At 54.6% G+C, this 18,114-nt stretch overlaps 2 protein-coding genes across 2 annotated transcripts; both read left to right on the top strand.

Moving 5' to 3' along the window:
* Positions 1-9,329: 9,329 nt before the first annotated feature.
* MFRP (membrane frizzled-related protein) lies at positions 9,330-14,817 on the top strand. The gene is made up of 13 exons (XM_033205176.1): positions 9,330-9,383; positions 9,468-9,564; positions 9,677-9,790; positions 9,908-10,063; positions 10,204-10,417; positions 10,830-10,960; positions 11,088-11,213; positions 11,459-11,535; positions 11,881-12,029; positions 12,837-12,967; positions 13,113-13,244; positions 13,840-13,967; positions 14,053-14,817. The coding sequence occupies exons 1-13, from the start codon at positions 9,330-9,332 to the stop codon at positions 14,275-14,277; spliced, it is 1,734 nt and encodes a 577-aa protein (XP_033061067.1). The 3' UTR covers positions 14,278-14,817.
* A 135-nt stretch (positions 14,818-14,952) lies between these two features.
* Positions 14,953-16,896, top strand: C1QTNF5 (C1q and TNF related 5). Its single transcript, XM_033205177.1, has 3 exons — positions 14,953-15,141; positions 15,396-15,652; positions 15,989-16,896. Exons 2-3 carry the CDS (start codon positions 15,439-15,441, stop codon positions 16,504-16,506), a joined length of 732 nt encoding a protein of 243 aa, XP_033061068.1. The 5' UTR covers positions 14,953-15,141; positions 15,396-15,438; the 3' UTR covers positions 16,507-16,896.
* Positions 16,897-18,114: the final 1,218 nt, after the last annotated feature.

Raw genomic sequence — 18,114 nt, 5'->3', positions numbered from 1 at the left:
TGAACATTTAAGTTTAATTTTTTAAAAACTGAAACAATACATATTTTGGACACTATATTCTTCATCTGGATTCACTACTTGTTTACATACACGTTTAAATATACAGCCATCCCCCAGTATACACAGAGAGATTGGTTCCAAGATACACATACCAAAATCTGCACCATACTCAAGTCCCGAGGTCACCCCAGCAGAACCTGCATATATGAAAATCAGCCTTCTATATACGTGGGTTTTGCATCTCACAAATGCAGTATTTTCTATCCTTATTTGGTTGAAAAAATCCACCCGCACAGTTCAAGCCCACATTGCTCAAAGGTCAACTGTACTTTATTCTCTCTGCCGAAACATTTACAGGTGAGGTGTTATATCACCACTTCTAAATACTTGAGTATACATCTCCTAAGAATCAGGACATTCTCCTATGTGACACCGTTTTCACATATCCATTTTTTTTTTAATGAACTGTCTACTTTTTAATGTTAGTATGAGCTACTCTCTTAATTCTTTGTTGAAACTCTTGGGGCCAGGCATGGTGGCTCATACCAGTAATTCAAGAGGTTGAAGTGAGAGGATGGCTTAAGGCCAGGAGTTTGAGACCATCCTGGGCAACATAGTGAGACCCTGTCTCTATGAAAAAAACACTTGGGTGTCTTCACAGACCTATGATGAGATAAAATACATCTCTCCAGCAGATGTCAAATATAGCAAAACTTGCTGTTAGAGTAGAGTACCATTACCTGGGTGTGGAGTGAACAGGGCTTAATCTTTTTTTTTTTTTTTTTTTTTTTTTTTTTTTTTGAGACAGTTTCACTCTTGTTGCCCAGGCTGGAATGCAGTGGCGTGATCTTGGCTCACCACAACCTCCGCCTCCTGGGTTCAAGCGATTCTCCTGCCTCAGCCTCCCAAGTAACTGGGATTACAGGCATGCACCACCACACCCAGCTAATGTTGTATTTTTAGTAGAGATGGGGTTTCTCCGTGTTAGGCTGGTCTCGAACTCCTGACCTCAGGTGATCTGCCTGCCTCGGCCTCCCAAAATGCTGGGATTACAGGCGTGAGCCACTGCACCAGCCAGGGCTTAGTCTTTGATCAAAGATCTCAGCTTTCCCCCCTAATACTTAGAAACAGTTACCTTTTATGTTATAGGATTTGTTCCCTAAAGTGCTTTTTCTCAAGACTTCAGATTTAACCCCTAAAAGAGGTGATGCCTTCGGTGCACTCAGTGACCCACGTCTCCTTTGGTCTCACCTCTTCATTAGCACTGTTCAGCTTTCCCATTTCTGCTGCTGTCTTAGAACTAGGGAAGCTGAAGGCTCCCCCAGGTGAGCCTAGAGTGTTTCATGAGGATCCTTCCTCACTGCCTCCACTGCTCCAGACACTAAAAAATAAAGGCCTGACTATTCCATCCTTGCTGAGACAGAAGCACCTGCTGTCACTTAAGGCCTGTGTGCTGCTATCAAACCCGCCTCATGGAGGGGGACAGGCATTTTTCTAAGTATTTCCCAAGAGTGAAGAAGAGGGATTGAAAATAACAGTTACTTAAAACTTGGAATTTCTCCCTGAGGGACCCAAACTTCCCTGGCCTGCCCTGAGGGTGGCCTGATCCAGGGTGTGATTGGAAATCTTAACCTGATGATTGCCCCCAAGCCACAGGCAAATAGGATCCCCTCAAAATAAAAACAGGCTGGTAGCAAAGTAAATAGCTGTACTCTGACTAGTTCTTCACTGGAGGTAGAAGCAGCCCTATAATTTTTGTTGTCTTCCACTGGGGAACAGATGGACTCTAGGTGACATTGAGGGCAGGGGCTCCACTCAGGCCCGCCACCCTTGCTCCCAGCTCTTCAGTAATTAATCTGTGGTGCTTTCTCATCCCCATGGCAACAGGTCCTAGTGTTACACAGACCACAAACACACACAGGTCTGTCCCCACGTTTTTTTGTCCATCAAGCTTTGCCTCCTAGCAACTTGGCTCTCTTCCCTCATTGTTTGCTCTTGATCCAGCTGGCCTCTCCCTAGGGGAGGGGCTTCCCCTTCGACTGCTCTTGTGTGGCTCTTAAACAAGAACCTTCCTCTTTCTGGGCCTCTGGGCCTCATCTGCAAATTACTGAGATGGGACTTGTGGGTCTTGAAGGTCTCCACTCCCCTGTTATCAATCATTCTATATCACTTTTCCTCTAAATACATGCTCAAGTCCCAAGATAGGGAACTTAGCTCTAGTTCCCTGGTTCCAGTTTACAGAATTTTTTTTTTTTTTTTTTTTTTTTTTGAGACGGAGTCTCGCTCTGTCGCCCAGGCTGGAGTGCTGTGGCCGGATCTCAGCTCACTGCAAGCTCCGCCTCCCGGGTCTAGGCCATTCTCCTGCCTCAGCCTCCCGAGTAGCTGGACTACAGGCGCCCGCCACCTCACCCGGCTAATTTTTTGTATTTTTAGTAGAGACGGGGTTTCACCGTGTTAGCCAGGATGGTCTCGATCTCCTGACCTCGTGATCCGCCCGTCTCGGCCTCCCAAAGTGCTGGGATTACAGGCTTGAGCCACCGCGCCCGGCTTTTTTTTTTTTTTTTTGAGACGGAGTCTTGCTCTGCCGCCCAGGCTGGAGTGCAGTGGCCGGCTCTCAGCTCACTGCAAGCTCCGCCTCCCGGGTTCACGCCATTCTCCTGTCTCAGCCTCCCGAGTAGCTGGGACTACAGGCGCCCGCCTCGTCGCCCGGCTAGTTTTTTGTATTTTTAGTAGAAACGGGGTTTCACCGTATTAGCCAGGATGGTCTCGATCTCCTGACCTCGTGATCCGCCCGTCTCGGCCTCCCAAAGTGCTGGGATTACAGGCTTGAGCCACCGCGCCCGGCCTACAGAATTTATTTAAGTGACCAATGCTCAGAATGCTTGTTTCTTTCTATAAAGCCATATATATATATATATATATTTTTTTTTTTTTTTTTTTGAGATGGAGTCTCATTCTGTCACTCAGGCTGAGAGTGCAGTCGCTCACTGCAACCTCCACCTCCCAGGTTCAAGCGATTCTTCTGCCTCAGCCTCCCGAGTAGCTGGGATTACAGGCATGCACCACCACGCCTAACTAATTTTGTATTTTTAGTAGAGATGGGGTTTCGCCATGTTGGCCAGGCTGGTCTCGAACTCCTGACCTCAGGTGATGTGCCCACCTTGACCTCCCAAACTGCTGGGATTACAGACATAAGCCACCATGCCCGGCCTCTATAAAGCTTTAGAGTTAGATCATAGAGGTCACCTTGTCCATGATCTCGATTTGGCAGTGAGGATACTGAGCCCTAGAGTAAGGCTTGCTCAAGGCCACATAGCATGTCAGGAGCAGAGACAGGATGGAACCTGGGGATCTTGACTGCCTATCCAGTTCTCTTTCCATCTGAGTACTCTGCCTTTAGTTTGAATAATTGACAGCATTTTGCAGGACTTTCTGCAGCAAATTTTCCAACCCCGCGTCTATTAGGAACTGAGCCAAACAGCAGTGTGACATTCACACACACTCAACAGCAAAACCACCATGATCTGCCTCCTACCTGGGCCCTAGTAGGACTGTCTGAGCTGGACACCTCTGAGGGTCCCCATCCTTCATTGCTGTAAGAGCAGAAACAAGCACCTATGCAGGAATGCAGGAGGCAGCAGAAAGAGACTGGCATTCACAGCCCAAGCAAGTTACTTAATCTCTCTGAGCCTCAGTTTCCTCATCTGTAGTCTGAGCATAACATTACCTATTCAGAGTTGTGAGTGCCAGTTAAGAAAAACAGTGTCTGGCCAGGCACGGTGGCTCATGCCTGTAATTCCAACATTTTGGGAGGCCAAGATGGGCAGATAACTTTCACCCAGGAGTTTGAAACTGGCCTGGGTAACATGGTGAAACGCTGTCTCTACAAAAAGCACAAAAATTAGCCAGGCATAGTAACAGCCACTTGGGAGGCTGAGGTGGGAGGATCAATTGACCAGGAGGTTGAGGCTGCAGTGAACCATGGTCACACCAGTGCACTCTAGCCTAAGTGATAGAACAAGACCCTGTCTCACACACACACACACACCGAAGGAAGTGGGGAGAGAGAGAGGAAAGGAAAGGGAAAAAGTAAAGAGGGGAGGAGAGGGGAGAGGAGGAGAAGGGAGGGGATGGCTGGGTGTCTGGCACATAGTAGGTACTCAGCAACTCCACAAATGTCCATTTCCCCCACTTAACTTCCATTTCCAGGACTACACCATCGAAGCTCCATTGAGATTCTCATGGTGGGTGATCCTCAGCAAATTTTTTTTTTTAACCAACACTGTCCCTATTTAGCAAATATTTAGTTCCTCTCATCTCTCTGGATGCTTCTACCTTCTTTTCCGGAACAATACACTTGATGTAGGTAAGTATGGCACTGCCCAAGCTAAACAGAATGCCCATTAAATAGGCATTCCGAAATCAAGGAACTGACTTTTCCAACTTCCTGATATTTGGGGACATCTGCCTCTTGGAGGTAGTAATGGGATTGAGCTTCTATGTCCCATGCTTCTAAAGACTAGGGAAGCCTATAATGCCAGCACTTTGGCAGGAGAATTGCTTGAGCCCAGGAATTCGAGACCTGGCAACATAGGGGGCCCCCTTCTCTACAAAATGAGTCGAGCATGGTGGTGCACACATGTAGTCTTAGCTACTTGGGAGGCTGAGGTAGGAGGATTGCTTGAGCCTGGGAGGTGGAGGCCGCTGTGAGTTGTGATCACACGCCAACCTGTGTGACACAGCAAGACCCTGTCTCAAAAAGCAAAAACAAAAAAAGTGGAAACCAGGACTCCAACAGCCCCAGCTCTGCAACCCAGCCCTGCCCCTGGGCAGCTGTACAACTTTGGGCAAAGGCACTTAACTTCCAGGAGCCTCGGTGACATCCAGAAAATGAGAGGAAAACACCTCCCTCCTCTTGCCGTCGGGGCTGAATAAGGGTGAAATGAGGCGATGAGCTGAGGGGTCTGCAGTGGATTTCACTCTCCGTGTGTTTTAGGTGTGCCACTCCCCAACCCTGAGCTGGCCCCTGGCTTCCCTCCTTTCCTCCAGAAACCCCTTCATAACGCAGCCAGGTGCAGGAGTGCCTGTGCCCGCAGAGTCCTGGGTGTAGTCCAGGATGGCCGTGGGCAACAGCAAAGCAGAGAAAAACTTCCTGGTCTTCCAGGCCTTCCCTTGGCCTCCCTTCTGTTGTCTCCCCACTCACAGGAACAGTTCTGAGACCCAGTTGTGACCAAGTTCCTCAGGCCACAGTGCTAAGCCTCTCCTCCTTCCTGGAATTCCCTACCCAACCCCCAAGTTCTGCCTATTCAAATCCTTTTCAACCCCCAAACTTGAAAGGCTCATCTCTTCCAGGAAGTCCTCCTGCTGGCCCCATCAGAGGAAGTCATTGTTTCTTCAGTTTACACAGCATTTAATCTCCGGACTTATGGCCCAGTAAACTGTCTTCATCTCTGTCCAGTGAACCACACTTCTCAAAAGACTCCCTCACATTCTTTCTTTCTTTTTTTTTTTTTTGAGACAGAATCTATTCTTCTGTCTGAGCCTCCTAAGTAGCCAGGACTACAGGCGTTCACCACCACACCCGGCTAATTTTTGTATTTTTAGTAGAGATGGGCTTTCACCATGTTGGCCAAGCTGGTCTTGAACTTCTGACCTCAGGTGATCCACCCACCTCAGCCTCCCAAAGTGCTGGGATTACAGGCGTGAGCCACCGCACCCAGTTAACCCCCTTACATTCTTTTTTCTTTTCTTTTCTTTTCTTTTTTTTTTTTGAGACGGAGTCTTGCTCTGTCACCCAGGCGGGAGTACAGTGGCACGATCTCAGCTCACCGCAAGCTCCGCCTCCTGGGTTCACACCATTCTCCTGCCTCAGCCTCCAAAATAGCTGGGACTACAGGTGTCCGCCACCACACCTGGCTAACTTTTTTGTATTTTTAGTAGAGACGGGGTTTCACTGTGTTAGCCAGGATGGTTTCAATTTCCTGACCTCGTGATCCACTCGCCTCGGCCTCCCAAAGTGCTGGGATTACAGGCGTGAGCCACCACACTCAGCCCCCCTTACATTCTTAAAAATTATGGAGAACCCCAAAGAACTTTGCTTTATGTGGGTTCTATTAATATTTACCAAATTAATATTAAAGCTGAGAGAAATTTAAGTATTTTCTTACTAAGTTTTAAACAATAAATTTTAATATAATAAACCCTTTACAAGCTAAAATAATTTTTTTTTTTTTGAGACGGCGTCTCACTCTGTCGCCCAGGGTGGGGTGCAGTGGCATGACCTCGGCTCATTGCAAGCTCCGCCTCCCAGGTTCACGCCATTCTGGGGCCTAAGCCTCCTGAGTAGCTAGGACTACAGGCACCCGCCACCACGCCCGGCTAATTTGTTTTTGTACTTTTAGTAGAGACAGGGTTTCACCGTGTTAGCCAGGATGGTCTTGATCTCCTGACCTCGTGATCTGCCCGCCTCGGCCTCCCAAAGTGCTGGGATTACAGGCATGAGCCACCGTGCCCGGCCAACAATTTTTTTTTAAAACCATATAATCCCGGCACTTTGGGAGGCTGAGGTAGGAGGATTACTTGAGTCCAGGAGTTTGAGACCAGCCTGGGCAACATAGTGAGACCCTGTCTCTACTAAAAGTATAAATAAAAAATAATAATAATTTTTTTTTAAAACCAACTATCTTTTCTGAAACAAAAAAAAAAAAAATTAGTAAGAATGGGCCAGACACAGTGGCTCACGCCTGTAATCCTGGCACGTTGGAAGGCTGAGGCAGGCGGATCACCTGAGGTCAGGAGTATGAGACCAGCCTGACCAACATGGAGAAACCCCGTCTCTACTAAAAATACAAAATTAGCTGGGCGTGGTGGTGCATGCCTGTAATCCCAGCTACTCAGGAGGCTGAGGTGGCAGAATCACTTGAACCCGGGAGGCAGAGGTTGCGGTGAGCTGAGATCTCACCATTGCACTCCAGCCTGGACAACAAGAGCAAAACTCCGTCTCAAAAAAAAAAAAAAAAAAAAAAATTAGTAAGAATGGCAGCGTCGTTTTACATTTGTGCAAATCTCTTTAGCATCTGGCTTAATAGAAGGCAGCTGGACTTGTGTCTCGTTCAGCTTTCAACCCGATGGCATATCACATGTCATGGAGCGTCTGGAAAACATGAATGAGTGTGAAAAAGGCACATCATGTCTTAGTGTTATTATGAGCCTAGTTCTAAGCTCTCAAGCCCTGTAAAAGAAGGCCCCGGGCCCCACTTTGAGAGCTGTCACAGCAGAACAAGGGCTCCTCGAGACGAGGGCACCTTGTCTCAGTCAGCTCCAAGAGCCCAGTGCCCAGCCAAACCCCGGCACAGCAGCCTCTCTCTCAACGACAGCGAACGAGTGGCTTCAGAGGAGCAGACCCAGGGGCATGGCTCGCCCAGCCAGTCATCCTCAAAGCTCAGTGCAGGGCCACTCTGTCCATGAAGCTGCCCCTGTGGCGAGGCTCTTCACATACTGTGTGACAGGGGATCCTGCTCTGTCTTGATCCAGCCAGAATGAGAAGTACTTTGTGGTCAGGAACTGTCTGATCCTCTCCAAGAGCACCTGCCCCTACAGCTCCCAAAAAGTCTCTTCCCTAAAGACCAAGTACCATTAGACTTCCAAGGGTCCAGGAAACAGCTTGACCTCCTAGACAAAAGCAAACTAAGGCCCTCCAGTAACAAATGGAGAAAAACGTATGGGTGGAGGCATCTCCTTTCCTGAGTGCAAGGAGGGCAGCCTGCGCTCTTTGCTTCCATCCCCAAGGGGTTCCTCACTCTGCCCCCGTGTCACTCTGATCCCTCTGCTACCCCAGCATGCCTCAGCCCCAATGTGGGGTGAAAGAAGTACATTACAGAAAACATGAGCCTAAGCTCTATCCAGTCCTAGGCTCAACTCTCATCTCTGTATCTTCCCAGCGGTGTGACCTTGGGAAAGTGACATCATCTCTCAGAGCCCAGCATCAGCATTTGTAAAATGGTGAGGCTACCTTATAGTTATGAAAGGAGAGAAACTGCATGTAGCCCTCTTGCCCAGACATTGTACAAATAGTAGCCAGAAATATGAGGCTCTCTCCCCACTTCCCTCCCTGCCAAACTCTCAGCCTAAGCATGGCTAACACAAAACAGATTACCAATCCCTTTCCTTTCTCCCTGAGGACAGCAGGGCTAGGCCGGGATTTTCCAAGAGGACTTCGCCCATGGAGAAAGAGGCATGCAGTAATCTTTTTTTTTTTTTTTTTTTTTTTGAGACGGAGTCTTGCTCTGCCGCCCAGGCTGGAGTGCAGTGGCCAGCTCTCAGCTCACTGCAAGCTCCGCCTCCCGGGTTCACGCCATTCTCCTGTCTCAGCCTCCTGAGTAGCTGGGACTACAGGCGCCCGCCTCGTCGCCCGGCTAGTTTTTTGTATTTTGTAGTAGAGACGGGGTTTCACCGTATTAGCCAGGATGGTCTCGATCTCCTGACCTCGTGATCCGCCCGTCTCGGCCTCCCAAAGTGCTGGGATTACAGGCTTGAGCCACCGCGCCCGGCCTCTACATGCAGTAATCTTGTTTGCAGTGTGTGGGTTTCCTACCGTGCAACAGCCCCAATGGCTAGACTCCACACCCCAACCCTCCCCAAGACTTGGGCACCTCCCCCTTCCCTGTCCTTTCTCCTGTAGGTTTAGGGGTCCCAGGAATGAGTGGTCAGTCCCTGGCTCACACCATGTTCTTCTCTCTTTGTCCTGGTCACACCCACTGGTGATCTATCAGGGGCCTTCCAAAGACCCGACCTGGCCAGTGCCCCTGTAACCTGGCGGGCAGCTGGCTTTGTCCACCCCCTCCACCCTGCTTCTTTCTCAGACCACCCACGGTTCCTTCTGCCTGCAACTTCTCTCCCCTCCCAGGGACCCCCCAAGTGCTCACTCAGCACCTTGGGTGCTGGGGATGGAGAGCTCCCCTCGTCACACCCCCACACAGAGCACCTAGTTTCCTCTGCTGGGTGTTCTCAGCCACCGCCTGTGCCTTTAAGAACGGCCACCCTGTGCCAGGAACTTGGCCTCGGCATCCTCAGCTGAGTGGGATTAAGGGACCATTTCATGCCTTTGTGAATTCCTCCTGGCTGCCATCCCTTCCCTCACACAGAGACAGAGTAGCCCATAGGCTGAACCACTCTACCAAGGACAGCCCAAGAGCTGGTCTAGCCTGGCAACCTTTTCCCTTTGGTAGTAGAGGCTGCCCCTTTGATAGGGAGTTTGTGGTCAGAGAGTGGGCCTTTGGGGGTCTTGGGCTGTCACAGGGACTCCAGAAAGCCATGCAGAGCCTTGGGCCATGAAGGACTACTCAGATGTCATCCTCTGCGTGGAGGCAACGGAATCAAGCAAGGTAAGGGCCACATAGAATCGTGCTCCTAAGACCCAGCACCCCAGTGGTCACCGCTGCCTCAGCCCTCAAGTCTCTCCCTTCCAGACCGAGTTCTGCAATCCTGCCTTCGAGCCTGAGCCATCCTGCCCTCCCCCAGCTTTCCCAGAAGATGCCAGCTATAGTGTCCCAGCTCCCTGGCACGGTAACCATCCCAGGGGGTGACCTGGGGGAGGACAGAGAGGCCCAGGAGCCAAGGGCAGCATGAGAAAGGCCCAACAGAAGGAGCTCTCAAAACCCTACCTGCCGGCTTGCAGGTCGGCGTCCTCGAGGGCTGCGGCCAGACTGCCGTTTCTCCTGGCTCTGCGTCCTCCTGCTCGCCAGCCTGCTGCTCCTGCTGCTCGGGCTGCTGGTGGCCATCATCCTGGCCCGTAAGTACCCAGGGACAACTTGAAAGGAGGGCTTTGGAATGAAATTCCATCAGCCACTCTCCCAGCCTCCCAGGATCCAGCTCCTCTGAACGCCACCCTCCATCTTCCCGCCTCCAGAGCTGCAGGCTGCACCCCCACCTGGGGCCTCCCATAGCCCACTGCCTGCCGGAGGCCTTACCACCACCACCCCCACCCCCACCATCACCACCTCTCAGGCAGCTGGGATCACTAATGGGCAGCAGGAGTCAGGTGTGAGCCCCTCCCCACAGGCCAGTGAGTACTCAGGGCAGGTCTTCCCGGAGAAGGGCCCAAGATGATCGGGTGGGGGTGAGGGGAGGGTGAGGAAGAGGCACCTTGGAGAATAAAGGACCTCACTCCTTTTGACCTCTGAACTCTGACCTCCATCTCCACAGCCTGTGGAGGCCTCCTCTCTGGCCCAAGGGGCTTCTTCAGCAGTCCCAACTACCCAGACCCTTACCCCCCCAACGCCCACTGCATGTGGCGTATCCAGGTGGCCACAGACCATGCAATACAGCTCAAAATCGAAGCCCTCAGCATAGAGAGTGTGGCCTCTTGCCTTTTTGATCGCTTGGAAATCTCCCCTGAGCCTGAAGGCTCCCTCCTCAGGTAGGTCCCTCTGACCCCAGGACATCCCACCGTGTCCTGAACTATCTAAAGAGCAGAATCAGGGAGTGGCAGGGGGAAGGGCTAACCCAGAAAGAAACTGAGAGACTAGACCTCTGGGCCCAGCTCTGCCACCACCTTGCTGTGTGCCATGAGGAAGATCACTTCCCCTCTCTGACCTGTTTCCTAGTCTGTAACATGGATCTCCTTTCTCTCTTCCTATCAGTAAATGCTACAAGGATAAATGTGCAGATGCTAAGAAGGTCAGAGCTCCCTGGGACATCAGAGGAGACATTTTGACCACATGGTCACCAGTTTGGGGGTTAAGAAAATAGGACTGCAAGGCCCAGGCAAGCTCCTCTCTGGCTGGCCCTGGTCTTGGAGCCTCCATCACCCCCAACCTGGCTTCTTGCAGGATTTGTGGGAGGGTGCCTCCCCCCACACTCAACACCAATGCCAGCCACCTCCTGGTGGTCTTCGTCTCTGACAGCAGCGTGGAAGGATTTGGTTTCCATGCCTGGTACCAGGCTGTGGTCCCTGGGCATGGTGAGTGTGTTCCCACCATGTCCCTAGCTGCCTGTTGAGTGTCCACTTTCTTCCTCTCCACCCACTCCCAGCCCTGCCAAAAGGGTGGAGACTCCGGGCCTCCCTGACTTCTGGTGCCCACACCCAGGGAGCTGTGCCCATGATGAGTTTCACTGTGACCAGCTCATCTGTCTGCTACCTGACTCAGTGTGTGATGGCTTTGCCAATTGCGCTGACGGCAGTGATGAGACCAACTGCAGTGCCAAGTTTTCGGGTACGGGCCAGGCATGGGGGGTCCTCTCTTCAGGCATCTGATCTGGGTTCAAATTGGGCCCCCCAGCTCTGGTCCAGCCTCAAACCGGGGCCTCTGCCAGCATTCCCTCCTTTGTCATTCTTTGGCTCAGAACTTGCTTCCCATGGGCATGGCCAAAACTCTTGCTCTGCAGTCACTGCCCACAATCACTATTGGATGGAAGCACGGATCCTAGCAAACTCATGAGCCCTTCCACCTCTCTACAGGGTGTGGGGGGAATCTGACTGGGCTCCAGGGCACTTTCTCTACTCCCAACTACCTGCAGCAGTACCCTCACCAACAGGTAAGCACGGTGCTCCATGCAGGGGGGAGGGGCACACATGGAAGCACCTGAGCACCCAAGTCAGTGTAATGGGAACGGCATGGTAGACACTACCTTCTACTTGGGAAGGTCAGAGATCAAGCAGACGGGGGATGGGGGATATTAGTAAGTGCCTGATGTGTACCCAGATGTGCCCACACTGGGTCAACTCACCTCTGAAACCAGGCCCTTAAGATCCACCAATGATGAAAGCGCGACCCCACCCCCCAGCCAGCAGTGGGGGAAGAAGGCCCTTCTGGAGCTCAGCCTGGGTGCCCAGGATGAGACAGAAGGGGTCATGAATTGCCCACCTGTGCCCTCCCCCAGCTCTGCACCTGGCATATCTCGGTGCCGGCTGGACACAGCATAGAACTGCAGTTCCACAACTTCAGCCTGGAGGCTCAGGATGAGTGCAAGTTTGACTACGTGGAGGTGTATGAGACCAGCAGCTCAGGGGCCTTCAGCCTCCTGGGCAGGTACAGGAGCCAGGGAAGAGCCACGGATAACTCCATCCTCACTGTCTGCCACCGCCACCTTCCATGTCGGCCCAGCACATTCCCCAGCTTCACTTTCTTCTGCTACTCTAGGCCAGGGGTCTCTTCACCATTACCCTAAAGACAGCTCTCACCTCAAAACCTTCACCCCACACTCTCCCTTGTCCCCAGGAGGTCCTTCCCCAAACCTCTCCCTGCCCCAGTTTCTCCCCGCCGGTAGGGGCCACTTCCACCTCCCTTACAAACCCTCATTGATTTTTCTTTTTCTTCTTTTTTTGAGGCAGAATCTCACTTTGTCGCCCAGGCAGGAGTGCAGTAGCACTATCATGGCTCACTGCTGCCTTGACCTCCCAGGTTCAAGCGCTCCTTCCACCTCAGCCTCCCAAGTAGCTGGGACCACAGGCACATGCCACCACACCCAGATAATTTATTTTTTAAATTTTTTTGTAAAGACAAGGTCTTACTGTATCGCCCAGGCTGGTTTCAAACTCCTGGACTCAAGTGATCCTCCCGACTTGGCTTCCCAAAATGCTGGGATTACAGGTGTGAGCCACAACGCCAGGCTGCCTCGCTGATTTTTCCCCATCTCGAAGTGGCTCAAGTTCAAGCAGTTTGTTTAATGCTTTGCCTGCTGAATATGTGTGTCTTCCTCACCAGACCCTAACCCTGTGTCTCCCATCAACTTTGGCATCATCCAGAGCTCCAGCTCAGAGCCAGGCCTGTGGGAGGCTGCAGTGCCCTCTCAGTCAGCCAGGGCTGGTGCTCAGAACTGCTGTCTGCTTTGGGCAGGTTCTGTGGAGCAGAGCCACCCCCCCACCTCGTCTCCTCACACCATGAGCTGGCTGTGCTTTTTAGGACAGATCATGGCATCAGCAGTGGAGGCTTCTCAGCCACCTACCTGGCCTTCAATGCCACGGAGAGTAGGTGCCCCTGGGCAAGTGGGTGTGGGCAGTAGAGGCACCTCCAGGGGGATGGAGAAGGGTTCTGGACCCTGGTCAGGACACTCTGGGGGTACTGGGGATATAGGTATGTCCCCAGGCACTGCCATGCCCCTTGTGCCTGCAGACCCCTGTGGGCCCAGTGAGCTCTCCTGCCAGGCTGGAGGGTGTAAGGGTGTGCAGTGGATGTGTGACATGTGGAGAGCCTGCACTGATGGCAGCGATGACAACTGCAGCCGCCCCTTGTTCCCACCCCCAGGTGAGAAGCCTGCCCCTGGGGACCCTGAATAGGCTGGGTGCTCACCTCACAGAACCCTGCTGCTGTACTGCATAGTGTCCCATCCCGTCCTCCCTGAGGGGGCGGGGCCAGCTGACTCTGGGACCACTTTGCAGAGTCCTGGAAGACACTCGGCTGGTGGTGGCAATGGCATTGACTGTCACCCCAAGGGAAATGGGAATCTGGGAATCAGTGGTGGGACTTCAAGAACCAGTCCCTTCTGTCACCCAGAGCCCCTTTCCACAGCCCATATAAGATGAAGGCATCCTCTTACACAGAGCAGGGGATTTCTTCCAGATGCCCAAGCGGTCCCTGCAAACACGGGTGCCCCATGTTCCCTGAGATCAAAGACGTGCCTGCGTGATGCCCAGGGCTGGCAACCGATGCTGGAGCAGGCTCTCAGGGATGGCAGGGATCCTCAGTGTGTGTACAGCCTCTCTCCTTGTTATCCTCTTGCTTCCTCACAACCACCCCCATTGGACCCACGTACACACAGGACCGAGTGATTCGGTGACTTGCCACAGGCCACAGAGCCAGTGAGCAGTCCCCACAGTGACCTTCCCCTCCACCCCTGCAGAGCTGGCCTGTGAGCCCGTCCAGGTGGAGATGTGCCTCGGTCTGAGCTACAACACCACGGCCTTCCCTAACATCTGGGTGGGCATGGCCACCCAGGAGGAGGTGGTAGAAGTCCTCAGCGGTTACAAGGTCTTCTGGGTGGAGGGAAGGAGGGCAGGCCTGGGAGGGGAGGGAGCCTGGGAGCAGGTGCCTGAAGGCCACTGTCCCTCCGCAGAGCCTGACAAGCCTGCCCTGCTACCAGAATTTCCGGAGGCTCCTGTGTGGGCTGCTTGTGCCCCGTTGCACCCCACTAGGCAGTGTTCTGCCCCCTTGCCGCTCTGTCTGCCAGGAAGCAGAGCACCAGTGCCAGTCTGGCCTGGCACTACTGGGCACCCCCTGGCCCTTCAACTGCAACAGACTGCCAGAGGCAGCTGGTCTGGAAGCTTGCGCCCAGCCCTGACCCTGAAGCCAGCCCCTGCCCTCTTTCTGCCCATCCTCTTTTGCCGGTCAGGACTGGCACATAGGGGAAAAAGGAAGGGGCACCAGCAGGGTCTCTATCTTCTCTGGGGATCCCAGGGAGGGGAGGAGAAGTCCTCAGCTGGGGCTCATGGGACCCTCCCTGCACCTTCCTGTCCCCTTACTGGCCCCAGGCTGCTGACTGACCCTACACTGTGCCACTGGACAATGGAGACCACTTCCCATTCAGGCCTCTGACCCAGACTTCCCGCCTTCTTCCTCTTCCCCTTTCCATCTGCTTTTTCAGCTTTTCTCTCGCTTGCCTTCTGACCTTTTCCTTGATTCAACAGAAATGTACTGAGCATCTACTCATGTGGCAGGCCCTGTCCTAGGCCTTAGGGATCCAACTGGCTGTCTGCCTCTAGAACTCTCCACCCTCATCTCCCTACCTATTTCTCCCTGAAATGGGGTCTGTTCCTTGGTCTCTGCCACTGCCCCGCCTCTCCTCTGGCCCTGGGAACAGGAGGTGCCCTGTGTGTCCGTCTCTCGAAGTTCTGCCTCTCTGTGCCCGGCTCAAGTCTTTCTACCCCTCCTTTCTCCCCCTAAACTTTGGCCGGCCGCCGGGCGACACCACGAGTTATTTCCCAGCTATTTCCTGGTCCAGGAGCTCTTGGCCCCCGAACAACTGGTTTCCTCTTGGAGTCTGGGAGGAGGAGAGCGGAGCCGGCAGGCAGCGAACCAGGACTGGGGTGACGGCAGGGCAGGGGGCGCCTCGCCGGGGAGAAGCGCGGGGGCTGGAGCACCACCGACTGGAGGGTCCGGAGTAGCGAGGGCCCCGAAGGAGGCCATCGGGGAGCCGGGAGGCGGGGTGAGTCTGGCGGAGGAGGGGAAAGGGGCTGGGGAGGAGACTGTGGGAAAGGCTGGCGCGGGCCGCCGGTGGGAGGGAGGGCTGGCCGCTCCTACCCCCTCTCGCCTGCCTGCGCTCTCCGGGTGTTCGGCCCTGCGGGCGCTCAGCCTCAGGGGCACGGCAGTGGGGTGGGGACTGACTGGGCCACGCCGGGGTGGGGATCGAGGTAGGTCCCAGGATTCTGGGTCCCGACTCCAGTCCTGCCTGGCCCACAGACTGCGAGAGGACCCCGGCGTCCGGGCTCCCGGTGCCAGCGCTATGAGGCCGCTCCTTGTCCTGCTGCTCCTGGGCCTGGCGGCCGGCTCTCCCCCACTGGACGACAACAAGATACCCAGCCTGTGCCCGGGGCACCCCGGCATTCCAGGCACGCCGGGCCACCATGGCAGCCAGGGCTTGCCGGGCCGCGATGGCCGCGACGGCCGCGACGGCGCGCCCGGGGCTCCGGGAGAGAAAGGCGAGGGCGGGAGGCCGGGTAAGAAGGCACCGCAGCGGCTGTAGGTGGCGACGTCCGAGCAGGCTCCGCCGCAGCTCCCACTCCCAGTGCCCGGGGCTCGGGCCTCCCGCCAGGGGGCGCCACTCCCTGAGCTTTGCAGCCCTGAGCCGGGGAAGGGCCCAGGCAGCGGGCGCCCCCTCGGCCAGCCCCCCAGATCTGCCCTGCGGGAATGGGTGGAGGAGGTACCCGTGCGGGAGGAGGCGCTGGCCCAAGCTCAGGCAGAGGCGGGGAGGGGTACGGTGACCTTAGAGTCGCCGCCCCGTTTCGGGCTGACCCGGCCACTACGCTCAACCTGCCGCCCCGCTTACCCCGCAGGACTGCCGGGACCTCGAGGGGAGCCTGGGCCGCGAGGAGAGGCGGGACCCGCGGGGCCCACCGGGCCTGCAGGGGAGTGCTCGGTGCCTCCGCGATCCGCCTTCAGCGCCAAGCGCTCCGAGAGCCGGGTGCCTCCGCTGTCTGACGCTCCCCTGCCCTTCGACCGCGTGCTAGTGAACGAGCAGGGACATTATGACGCCGTCACCGGCAAGTTCACCTGCCAGGTGCCTGGGGTCTACTACTTCGCCGTGCATGCCACCGTCTACCGAGCCAGCCTGCAGTTTGATCTGGTGAAGAACGGCGAATCCATTGCCTCTTTCTTCCAGTTTTTCGGGGGTTGGCCCAAGCCAGCCTCGCTCTCGGGAGGCGCCATGGTGAGGCTGGAGCCCGAGGACCAAGTGTGGGTGCAGGTGGGTGTGGGTGACTACATTGGCATCTATGCCAGCATCAAGACAGACAGCACCTTCTCCGGATTTCTGGTGTACTCTGACTGGCACAGCTCTCCAGTCTTCGCTTAATGCCCACTGCAAGGTGAGCTCACGCTCTCACTCCTAGGAGGAGGGTGCGACGCTGACAACCAGGTCATCCAGGAGGGCTGGCCCCCCCTGGAATATTGTGAATGACTAGGGAGGTGGGGTAGGGGCCTCTCTGTCCTGCCGCTGGCAAGGAATGGGGACAGTGGCTGTCTGCAATCAGGTATGGCAGGATGGGGCAGTGACTGGATTTCTGCCCAAGACCAGAGGAGCGTGCTGTGCTGGCAAGTGTGAGTCCCCCAGTTGCTCTGGCCCAGGAGCCCATGGTGGGGTGCTCTCTTCCTGGTCCTCTGCTTCTCTGGATCCTCCTCACCCCCTCCTGCACATGGGGCCGGCACTTTACTCAGAGATCACTCAATAAATCTAAGAACACTCCTACTGGCTCCAGCCTTTCTTCTTTAGTGGTGGGGGTTCTGTTTTTGGGATCATGGTGTGGAGGGGGTGCTCAGGCAGAAGGGAGGGTTCTTGGATGAAATAGAGATATGGGACAGATATACAGGAAGCCGGCCCAGGGGAATGAGAGGCTGCTCCACAGAGCCGCCACCTAGGTTGTGAATAAGAGTGGCTGACAGTGGGATGCCCTCCTGGTGTTGGGCTCCAGCCACCCTTAAAAAAGGGGGTACCTTTATCTAATTCAAAGATGCCAACTAAACCACGTAGGGGCTGCCTGCACCACACATATCCCTGCCCTGATCCAACAAAAAAGAGCCGAGGACTTTCGTCTATGACTGCCCTGGCTGCTTGCCTGGTCCCCAGATGACTGGAAAGCTATTGCTCTGTAACCCGAGAGCCGTCCCTGGGCGTCTAGAGATAAGTAGTTTCTGAGATGACCACAAGGGGGTGCCCTGGACCCAGAATGCCGCAGGGATCCTGGGTAGCTTGAGCTCCTGACCATGGGCGGTGAGGGGGAGGAGGGGTATTGAGGTCGACCAAAGGAATTCCAGATGCAGATGGAAGAAAAGGGGAGTCCTTTACTCCCAACTCAGGAAGTTTATCTTCTATCATAAAATGTTTATCCCCACATTAAACAGAGACTGGAAGGAGCCGGGCCTCCCCTTGCTCAGCTCCCTGTCCCGGATTGAGGGAAGGAAAGAGCACGTGCCAAGCCCTCCCTAGGCCTCCCAGTTCTGAGGTGGAGATGAGGAGCCCTCCCCCACTGCTCTGGGCATAGCCTGGGTGGGCCAAGCCACTGTGTCTGAGGCTAGCCACAAAGCCCCTCAAGCCTCCCCCACCCGGGGGGCCCACCTCCAACTCAATGACTAACAAACCAGGACTGCCCAGCCCCATCTGCGCAGCCTCAACCCAAGGAAGGGGGGGCCTCTCCTCAGAGTTCTTCCTGAGCTACCGGCGCCCCCTTCCTGAAGGCAGTCCCAGGCACTGTGGTCCCAGACAGAACATACAATTATGGGGGAGTGCCCCTGCTCTTCTGCTGGTCATGTGAGGGCAGATATGGCCAATGGGGACTGAGCCCCAAATGTGAGCTAGAGACAGGCCTCAGGCAGCCTCCATCAGGAGGTCCCGCAGCCACACTCCAACCCAGCTCTGCACCAGACCCCACGCTAAGACACACAGGGACACACACCAGCTCCTCCT

Source organism: Trachypithecus francoisi, unplaced genomic scaffold (assembly GCF_009764315.1).
Source record: "Trachypithecus francoisi isolate TF-2019V2 unplaced genomic scaffold, Tfra_2.0 Lachesis_group8, whole genome shotgun sequence".
In the NCBI taxonomy this organism is placed as follows: Eukaryota; Metazoa; Chordata; class Mammalia; order Primates; family Cercopithecidae; genus Trachypithecus; species Trachypithecus francoisi.
Note: the sequence above shows the minus strand (reverse complement) of the source record. Positions and strands in the feature narration are given on the sequence as shown.